General features: G+C 39.5%; 1 protein-coding gene across 1 annotated transcript; it reads right to left on the reverse strand.

The window, feature by feature from the left end:
* Positions 1-2,384: 2,384 nt before the first annotated feature.
* LOC109215973 (uncharacterized endoplasmic reticulum membrane protein C16E8.02-like) lies at positions 2,385-6,021 on the reverse strand. Its single transcript, XM_019380099.1, has 4 exons — positions 5,464-6,021; positions 2,913-2,975; positions 2,758-2,829; positions 2,385-2,669 (listed from the first exon to the last, which is right to left on the reverse strand). The coding sequence occupies exons 1-4, from the start codon at positions 5,800-5,802 to the stop codon at positions 2,553-2,555; spliced, it is 591 nt and encodes a 196-aa protein (XP_019235644.1). The 5' UTR covers positions 5,803-6,021; the 3' UTR covers positions 2,385-2,552.
* Between the last annotated feature and the right edge of the window lie 5,054 nt (positions 6,022-11,075).

Consider the following 11,075-nt stretch of genomic DNA (forward strand, 5'->3'; position numbering starts at 1 on the left):
GGCAACAAACACTAGAGACAGGTTCAATGCTCAATTGGATGTAATTTGATAACAATGAGAAAATGTTCAGAGTAAACTGTTTACCGTATTAACTAAAATATTCACAGCATAAAATTCTGCATATTTTATAAAATGTTTGGTTAGTCACAGAAGAGAAAATAATCGTCACATAGCTTAACACGGTATTTAGTTGGCTTCATTAAACTCCACATTGCTTAAACAATCTCTTCATTATTATCGATCCCTACATATTACATGAACCAAACGACCCAAATTTTTTCCTTGGCCGGAGATTAAAAGCTAGCTTATCATTTGTTGCTTAAAACACAATCTACAAGAATGATAACAATGATTAAAGTGGGCTGGTTAGCTAATTATCCCTGTGAAGTCACCAGATAGAGAAATGATTAAGTAGAACAAAACAACAACATCTAAATCCTGGGCCCTGCTGATGCTTCCCTTCACTGCCACTTTCTGTACATTTCACTTTGCGACAGAAGAACAAATCCAAAACAACTGCTATTTGAGACGTAACAGTCTCTATGTCACAATTGGCCAATTGGATGGGATTTATAAGTTGTAATATGAGGAGACCTTCCATCATCGTAGGACATCAAAGCCTAGACATATCTGATTGGGACTTTGGGATGATTACAGGTAGCGTAGCAGCGAATGAAATAAAGTATATACATGTTATTTAAGATATATACACTTATATACATACATTTGTTCTGAAGTTACCCAGGGCCGGTGACCCCTCTACCCAAAGGGTAGGTCCACCTCTGATTTAGAGGTAGCGTTGCAGACTTGCAGCGAAGGAAATAAACAGGAGCTATGGATAAGGAGTATCTCCCCTTTTTAAATAGTGGGAAAATAGGGTATGGATAAATTCTTGAATCTTTTTTTAAGATACTAAATACTTCCAATGGTGGAAGTAAATATAATCCTTCCTTTTCCCTACTTCAACCAGAATAATTGTCATATTTTCTTGTTTATCTAAGAACAATACGCAAATGTAAATGAATACCAATACCACAACAGTGAAGATTATTTCCACTACTTTAGTTCTGTAAATGAAATTGGTTATAGTTAGTCCACCCATAAATTGTAAATACACTTAATCATAACCAAAGAGCAGTGCTTATTTCTTTTCAATAAATATACTAACTTGAAAGCGATGGAACAAGACCATGCCCAAATTATCCGAACAGGGCTAAACCAGAGCCTCTATTTCATTGGCAAAATGTATCATGTTTTGAGCAGTCTCAGAGCAGGCTATATGGGTCATGCTACCTCAGTTTCTGAACAAGTCCATCTCCAAATTGGTTCTTGGGTGTCTTGACTCTTGTGTGCATGTAGGCAGCCATGGTGGGATGGCTGAAGAAGGAAGAAAGCCTTTTTATAGCATGTCACATTGAACCAACTATGGAACTTATATATGGAATATCGTTGATATATTGTTTTGTTGCAGAGGCTAATAATGATCCAGTTAGCAGAATGCCCATAAAATGCAATGAAATCATCTGGAGAACAATGTTGGCTGCTTGTTGGGTTCACAGTGGAACACAATGGAACCAGATAATGGCAGTCATTATGTTCTTCTAGCTAACATGAGTGCGCATTCAGGCCAATGGATCAACGAGCAGGAAAGTCCACAAAACGTCCCCTGCTAATATTCTACTGGAAATTCTAGACGAATAAGGCTGTAGGTCTAACCATGCGACGCTTGTAATGAAAGTGAAAGAATTTAGGCAAGCTTCATTTTATCAAAGGGGCTAAATCTGGGTTGAAGAGGAATTCCCAACACAGAGCCTCCTGAAGTCCTGCTGAAAGATGAGAAGTATCACGAACAAGAGAGATACTACACATTCTTCTCTTCCTTCTGTACGTAACACGAACAAGCACGGGCAAGATGAGACAGTCAAAACAGAATTTGAACTGGTCTGAGCCCATGAAGCTTGTTACGTTCTTGGAGAAAGTTAAAACAACTAAGTAAATGAGAGAAGAGAGTGTTTACTCAATTATGGACTACTGGTACAGTAGGTGCGCCTATAACCCATCTTATTAAAAGAGGACAATCATATCTGGGTCTAATTGACAAATATCTTATGAGAAATTATACCTATAAAAAATCAGTTAGCAGAATACAGAAAAAAGAAAAAAAAAATTCAATTCAGGGAAGAAATTATAACCAACTACAAATAATTAAAGAGCCCTCTAGGATGCTTAGCATCAAAATCCCATGGATTTACACGGAGCGTGTAAAGTGGGATTTAGTAGGTAATTCATATCACATCTAGCAGAGTCCCTCATAACTGGTTAGATGCATCATACATCAAAACCGACGAATCCATCATCACATGGTGCATGAAACCACAAGCGAATAGCGTTTTGAAAAACAATGATTTATTAAAGGATGTATACAAAACCAAGTTTTCAATTTTAGCGACAAAAAACCAAGTTAACGTGTACATAAGCAGTTCACATGCGAACCTGACTTCGTTTCATTTACAGATACAATTAGAATAGATAACAGCATCACACGTTCCAACTTAAGATATTTTTTTCTGCTTCTTCTCCTGCCATTCTTTGATTTCAGCATCTATCGTAGCTTTCACTTTTGAATGAAACCCAGGGTATGGTTCATAGTCGAAAAGAGATTGGAGGGCCTGTGAGGAACCAATAAGTCACGAAAAGATTAGATCCAATGCAACCACTGAAAGCACTTGTGTCCTAACATAGAACTAGTATTATTACCTCAAGGAGTACAAAAAATGGTGCCATAAGGAACGCTTGTGTAAGATTGTCCAACAGAGCAGGTGCTCGCTTCTACAAAAATTGAACAACAATGTCATGCAACCAAATTAATGGAAGCTTTGAGAATCATGCATAAAATTACTAAAAATGATCACCTCAAACACTCCATGACCTATAAACTGTCCAGTCCAGCAGAATAACTGAGCCGCTAGAACAACCTGGCCACATATGTTTGTCACAGTTAGCACCAACAGCTCACATACTTGATTCAGAATAACTAGACATATCCAAAAGTATTTCCAACCAAAGAGATCATGCATTATACATCTGTATCCACTTCATATGAAATTTTGATGTGTTTGGTTCTTGGCCTCTAGTGACAAATAGATGACGGTCAAGTTTGATTAAATCTAATATGACCAAACAACAAAAGGCTATTTTTATCAACCTGAAAGAACTGCTAGTCTTAAGAAGTCCAGGAGTTAAATCATTGACGCACATAGAAGACCCGAACACATCCAAACCAAACTATTTATGAAGATAAATGACCAAAAATCAGAAGATATGTTAAAGAAATGGACCTTGACTCAACTGCAAAAGCTAGCTCAAGAGGTGAGGATTGCCCAAGACTATATAAGGAAGCCCATTTGTGAGGATTGCCCAAGACCATATAAGGAGGCCCATTTGTTAACTCCCAACCGATGTGAGACTCAACAAGATACGTTGTGTCCATGGTACAAGTTCAAAGTAAGAGAGGAGAAAAAACATACACAGCCAGTTTACCAGCAACAATATTGAGTTAAAACACTGATTTTGAGAAATGCAGACTGGCGCAGGCAATATGGCATGTAGCTATCATGTAGTGTTTACTGGACACAACATGGTAGCTACATGATACTATCATACTACTATTGCCAGAAGCTTGTGAAATTGCTAAGCAAATTCAGCTTAACGACTAGACCTTCAAATGGTGTCACATTAGTACCAATAGTGTTATGTGTACTGCTACTTTGAGCTTTATATTGCTACTCCCTCCGTCTCAAATTGTTTGTCGTACTTCTCTTTGACACGCCCCTAAAGAAAACATTAATTCAGGAGGGGTTTTGGACTATTTTACTCTTATTTATGTCTTAAGATATAATCTCTCTTTATTGAATATTTACTCTATTTATGTGCTATCTCCATCTTCAAGAACAATTACTATTAAGGGTAAAACGGAAAAAATATAATTAATTTTTTATTGAACTTCTAAAAAAACAAATAATTTGAGACAATTATTTTTAGAAGTCAAGACAGATAATTTGAGACGGAGGGAGTACTTGTGTATCCCGGAATAGCAACTAAATGACTGCCTTAGCTTATTTGATGATACAAGAAACAAGTGCATGGAATCCATAAACAACAATAGATACAAAAACAAGCAAAACTTAAGATTGCCAAGTGCAATTAGCGGAGTCCCCAGTTTTCTTCGGCTCATAAAAGATTGTCTCTATTCATTTCCCTTAACCTGTTTCTGGTTCTCCTTCCTGCATTAACTAACCAGTTGGGTTAATTAGGAATTATTCCTGATTGTATGTCCGCTAAGTTGCTCGGACTCGGGTGCGGGTATCCGATATGGGCACGGATCCGAGTGTCAGATTCGACAAAATCTAAATTTTAAGATTCGGGGGGTGCGGATCCAGGTATGGATACAGGTGCCATGATTCGGCTAAGAAAATTCAAAATTATAAAAAATAGAACTATAAAGATATTATAAATCTAAAGATAAAGGCCATCCACCAACTCTCTACCTATATCGCTGCTACTGTCTACCAGAAGTCCGATCCCAGAACACGACCCCTTGAATTCTTGGTTTTTCGGAAACACAAAGCAGCAAATATGAGACAAAAGTTCTACAATATTGAAGGTATGCCATTTCCCATGTCTTAAATCTGTTTATTTTTAATTTTGAGAAATCAAAATATCAATTTTTCCCTTAAATTTGTCGATGGACTTGGGTCAAAGTATCCGAAGTTAGTTGACCGAATCCGGGACGTATCCCGCACCCGTCCCGTGTCGTGTCGAGACGGGTGCGGCACCAAAAGCGAAGAGTCCGCGCAACTTAGTATGTCTCTGACATATAGAGAACCCATGATTTACCGTAAAAGGCAACTTATTTAATATAAGAATGAAATGAATCCGATTAGGGCGAAATAGATTCAATGGGTTCGTGTAGTTACTCCAAGTTTTCGGGGTTGAGATTTAGCTGATTGATTGATTAATTGAAGGGGTGCGGGGAAGTAATTGAGCGAGGGGTGCTCTTCAACAGTAAGAGATCAAGCAATTCATGTGCAGGATATATATGTTAATCAAGGGGGAACCGGATTCCAAGTACTATAGTTGGCGAACAAAGGAACCACGTGAAAGACTTAATTTGTCTTTACACAACATAAACAACGGGGTTAATGTGACAAATAGGCTGAAAATTTGGTTAGAATATGGTGAAACCCTGAGACTCCAGTTGCTGGTAAATAGACTGAACGATCAAGAAAACAAATAAAGAGGTAAATCTGGAATTTAAGCTGAGAAAGGCTAAAGCTAATTCGTCAATTGGCCATCTCATATAAACCCGCAAACTTACAAGTGCTCAATATGTTTTAGGGGAAATAAAGAAACAAACTATAGTGAAATACCAAAATCAACAGAAAAGGAGAGAAGACCAATTACCTTCCAGGCGAGAGAGAAGCCCAATTGACGAGCAACCATACTACTGGAAACCCAACAAACAAAACAGAGCAAAGCAGCCAAAGAGCCAGCTTTCTTGTCCAAAGCCACGTAGAACATTGCATAAACCAAAGCAAACAAGAACCCGAAATTAAGGACCAAGGAGCTGTGTTCACAGAGCTGAATCGGAGGTAAATTGAAAAGTGGGGGCGTAAAATCGAAAAGAATAAGACCGGTAAAAAAGATTGGCCACACAAAAACCATGTGAATCAAGATATTCACTGGGTTGCTGTGGTATGCTCCATAAAATGCAAACTGCTTCTCTAAGTCAAATATTTCCATCCTTTCCTTCACCCTTTCCTCCTTCTGCCTTTGCTCCTATTAGGTAATTATGAAGAATTGGGCTTAAATGATTTGACCCTCTTTTTTGGTATTATAAAGAGGAAAGTTGAAGGGAATAGGGATGGGGAAATTACCGTGGACGCTTTTGGAAGAATTAGGAATTGATTTGTACGATTTTTCTCTTTTTATTTCTCCTATCTGGTCAAAGGCGCGTTCAGCTTCTTTCCTTTTGACACTTACTGAAAATAGAGGTTTATATAATTATTCTAGAAGCAAAAAATAAGGAAGAGGTAGTAGTTTGTGTTCACATTGACTATGAAGGCTTTAATTTGTCATTGCTTAGGCATTTAGTACTCTATTACAAGTAGTACGTAATTTAATAATAATAATATAAAAAAGGCATTTAGTACTGCATTTCATGCTTCTCTACTTTTATTTGGTTTTTAGTTCAAGGAAACTTTTATTTAATTACTAACAAGAAAACATGAATTTGAATTTTGGCTTGCCGAACCTATTCTGAAGGTTTAGGTGTGAGTCACAATCAGTGACTTATAGTTAGGCTCTTCTAGTCCTACTTTTTTCCAATTAAGAATTGCAAAGTGTAGAGCTACGATTTATAGAAACTTCTTTCATAAAAGTTCAGCTAACAGAGAAGTTCGGTCAATTATCCTTTAACTTAAAATATTTTTTTTGAAAAAATAAAAAAGTTTCATTAAGAGTATAATTATGAGGTTGGATATCTCCATCGACATATTTTATATTGTCTATAGTTAGTGGGACAAAAAGCATTACTAAAACGGTCGACTTCAAACGCACGAAGAGTTAGCTGCAGACGTGAAAAGAAAAATGCATGTAATGTTTTCAACTTTTAAAGGATTAAATGGCCCATGCAGGTCTGCGACCTTCGCGTTATTAGCACGACGCTCTAACCAACTGAGCTAATGGGCCATCTGCTGAAAGACTTGAGACAAATTTATAAATTTTATCTGTCAACAACAGTCGTAGATCAATCCCTTACCCAATCTCCTACACAGAATAGCAACTAACTATCCAAATTCCGATTTCATTTTTCAAGAAATGGCTGAATCCATTTTGAGTTTACAATCATCAAACCCATGATCAGCTCCCCTATCCAAACTACACTACTGAACTGGAATCGCACCCTTTTACAAGATCAGTTAAGCATTACAATCTGTTCATCTCTTCTTATTTCTCTCGAATTTCATTTGCATACGTCATCTTCTAATCGTTCTACAAATTCTTCTGCATTTAATTTCCTCTGTTATTCTCTCGCATTTCCAGCTTTCAGGCATTGCAATTGGCAGCGGCAGACTACCACTTTTACCATCCATGATTTCACTGTGTCTTTCTCATTTGAAACGTTCTAACGCGTTGACTAATCGTATTTCTGGGATAAGAATACAATTTTCACGTTGCCATAATACTAGTATACTATTTACCTCGAAAATACGAGTAACAATTAAATTTGATTTGTGATTTTAAAGATACATCATTTAATTCAATACCAATGAATAATCAAGAAATATGAAGTGGAAATGAAAGAGAAAGGTGAATCAAACCAATGTTACTCAACAGCAGTGACCTCGAGCACAGGGACCTCGAGGTAGGCTTGGTATAATAAGAACAATTATAAAAGCAAAGTAAGAACAATAGAGCTAAAGGAATATGCTAATGAGAAGCAGGTGAAAAAGGTAGAGCATATTCTATTCTCAGTGATCAGATGGTCTTACAAATGATTGGGGTTTCCCTTTTTATAATAGGGGAAACCGAAATAAGGAATATTTCTATTTACAGTAGGGAATATTCTTGTTACAACTGTCTAACCGCCTACTACGGAATTGTTCGATCTTATTCCGGAATTTGCGCCATGATCTTAGGAACGTGGCAGGAATCTAGCTCATTCTGTTACAAATCCACAACGGTACTATTTCGGGGTTGAGCACACTTGGCCTCGGTATTCCTCGAGCTCCTGTCTCCGGGCATTACACTCTGTCTTCGAGCTCGAGTCTGGTCCACCAGTTTCGAACTTGACCTCTCCCGGACTTGGGCCTAGGGCGGAACCTCGAGCTTATAAATCGGGGGCATATGATTTTGACTGTACACAGATAGTCCCCGTGTTTCTTAAATAAGATGATAAGAAACGATTTGCACCTCGATTTCCCCAAGCTTCTCATAATGACGTCACGCCCGTGACGTAGGAGCTTGAAATGACCGAAAATGTCACGTCGGCGTTCTTCCCCAAAACATTAAATGCGTGATAGTGTTGGTCGGCCACTAGCGCCGCCGAACTGCCGTCGCCTTTCTATAAATATGAGGCTATTCTGTTGAACAAAAACTGTACGCATTTCATCTTCGTTCATTCTGATTCTTTATTTTCTTTATTTCTTTCCCTATGGTCCGCACTTGCGATCATAAGGTCGCAGGGCAGCAACTTTACCAGTTACGCTAAGGCTTCCCTTTTCAAAGCTTCGATTCGAAACAACGAGAGAAGGGCGCAGGATCCTTCCCACATCAGGAAATATGCGAACTTTATCCTGCTGCTCATCTCTCTTAACTTCAACCTAGTGTGGCGCTTCATTCCTTTTGTTTTCCATGGAATGAGGTGGCACTATCATCTACTAACTTTTGCATCCCTCATCGGCACAACATCCCAAGGATGAACATTCTTGGATCGTGACTCGTGCATCTTGCAACCTTTTTGGGTTTTCTTGTGATAGAAGGCGAAGCTACACCTGCTTGTCTTCGCTTCTAGTCTTATTCTTTTGCTGCTCTTTTTTAACGGATTACGGCCAAAAATTTCAACAGAACGTTCAATCCCCGCCGCTGGAAATATAGTTACATTTATCGAAGACTTTCTGCCTCAAATCTCTTCGGGCACAAAGACATTTCCAACGGTCAAAACGGGGTACCCAGGAAGGAGGCTCTCGAAGATGATGCTCTCGAGGACGTGGCCTTAAAAGTAGATTAGGTTTTTGACTTTTGTTTTTTGCTTCTCTAATCCTGTGTAAGTACCCTTCGTGGGTGTTGTAGTTATATTTTGTAACCATCTCTTGGAAATATAAAAAGATACCTTTGTCTTCCTTTTGGCTCATGTTGAATTCCGTTCTGTCTTTACTTGTGAAAAATTTGATTGTATAACTTTAATGACTAGTCCGAATACCGGACTCGAGACATAATAAACCCTTTGGTTTTTAATCGGTCAATACAATACCCCTTAAGGCTCTTGTTAATCCTCGAGCTGAGCTTAGATCGATTTGATGTGAACTCGGAACATTAGGATTCCTGAGTCCGATCTAAGTGACAGCTAGGTCTCGAAAATAGAGTTAACCTTTAGTCTTCGTAGATGATCATCGAGTGAGAACTTCCTTCAAACTCGGGTAGCCCTTGGGCTTAGTAATCGAGCGAGTACTTGCTCGAATCTTGAAATAAAGTTAGCCCTTAGGCTTTATTGTAGTCCCCGAGTGAGAAATTTCCCAAACTCGGGTAGCCCTTGGGCTTAGTAGTCGAGCGGACACTTTGCTCGAACTCGAAATAGATTGGTAAAAAATAAATTGATCTTTGACGCCTCGATCCTGATGCCAATCTCGTGACATCAGCGGTTGAAGTGATTGAAAAGGTTGCTTTTCGTGCGGTTCCCAAAGTCATTGATTGGAGGCGACTGACAGTCGGCCTTTTGGCTTCCTTAGTACGCTTAAATGACCTTTATAAATAGATAAACTTCACAATCTTGCAAATTTTATTCTCATATTGTTCTCAAAACCTCATTAGTTCTTTCAATTTCTCCGAATTCTTTCTTCTCTTCTATTAGCCCTCACTTCATTATCGACATTCTCCACTTTCTTGAACTTCCACATTATAATGGCTAAGACCTCTAGATCGGTTCCCCAAAAAGAAAAGGCTTCTTCATCTTCTCGATCGTCCAATAATAAATCGGTAGCGCCCCTTTGTATTGAGGAGTGCATTCCTCCGCCATGCGAAATAACATCCGATTTCAAGAACGAGAAGCCTGTATCAACACCAAGCCAATGCAAGCCCATGTCTCGATATGTCAGTTTGATAACCAAGGACGAGCTCGCTCAAGTTAAGGAGGATTGCAAGTGGGAGAACAAAGAAGTAGTGATCCATTCCCCCGAGGAGGATATCACTACATATAAAGCGGGGTACTTAAGCGTGTATACCTACCCATTCATGTTGGTCCCTGCAATTCCAACTCAGGCTCCCCTAGATCCAGTTATTCTCGACTTTTGCCAACGGTACCGAGTGACGCTTGGCCAGATCTATCCTTCGTTCTGGCAAATCGTTCATTTGATCAAGTTCTTTTCGAGTCAGGTCGAGGGGATGCCTTTCACCTTCAACCATCTGATCAGACTGTATAGTCCTCGACTTTATCACGGTGGCTTGATAAAACTGCAATGCCGATCCTTGAAATCTCTCTTTTCTAGTATTGATTAGGATAAAGACCGAGGGTGTATGAGCCGGTTTGTCCGAGTCAAGACCTCCGACCTAATTCCTGCTGAATGGAAGTCGTCCCCCGAGGAGTGGAACATGAAACGTAAGTACACAATAGGTTTATACCCCGCTTTCTTTTCTTTTTCTCGGTTTTATCTTTCCCATTGGTTTAACCCCTTTCCAATGGCGTAGCTACTGCTTGGTTTCCTGGCGGGGTCCCGGACCTCAAAGGCTGGGTCCGAAAATTGGCTTCCACTTCCTCTTATTCGGAGCGTTGCTGGCGAGATTTAGCAAAAGGCCGATGGGAGGCCAAAAATCATGGTGAGTTCTTCCGTTTGTTTACTTGTATTTTCTAAGTGGAGTACTTACTTCGATTTTGTGCAGGTCTTGGAGACGTCGTTGCTATGCGGCCGGCCCCGGCTGGTGAAGAAGAGATCCCGAAACCTTCTAAAGAAAAGAAAAGAAAAAGGGAGCCACCTGCAAATTCCTCGAAGCCCAAGAAAATTACGGCTCGAAAGTCCAAGGTCGATACGGTGGCCTTATCTCTTGAAACGGCCCAACGCCTTCAGGATCAGGAAGAAAAAGAAGAAGAAGATGACGATTATCTTTTGGTAGCTCGTAAAAGAGGAAACACCGGTGCTTCGAAGTCTGTCGAGCCGGTGATAGTTGATGTGGTTCATTCCAGAGTCGAAGAGATCTCTGAGGGGAGTTCAAACAAAGTCCCCGAGCCATCTGGCAGTAAAAAGGCACCTTGCCCAGGAGGCCATTTGGGGGGCGAGGCTTAGAGGCCCGATCTCGACCCC

This window comes from Nicotiana attenuata, unplaced genomic scaffold (genome assembly GCF_001879085.1).
Source record: "Nicotiana attenuata strain UT unplaced genomic scaffold, NIATTr2, whole genome shotgun sequence".
Lineage (NCBI taxonomy): Eukaryota > Viridiplantae > Streptophyta > Magnoliopsida > Solanales > Solanaceae > Nicotiana > Nicotiana attenuata.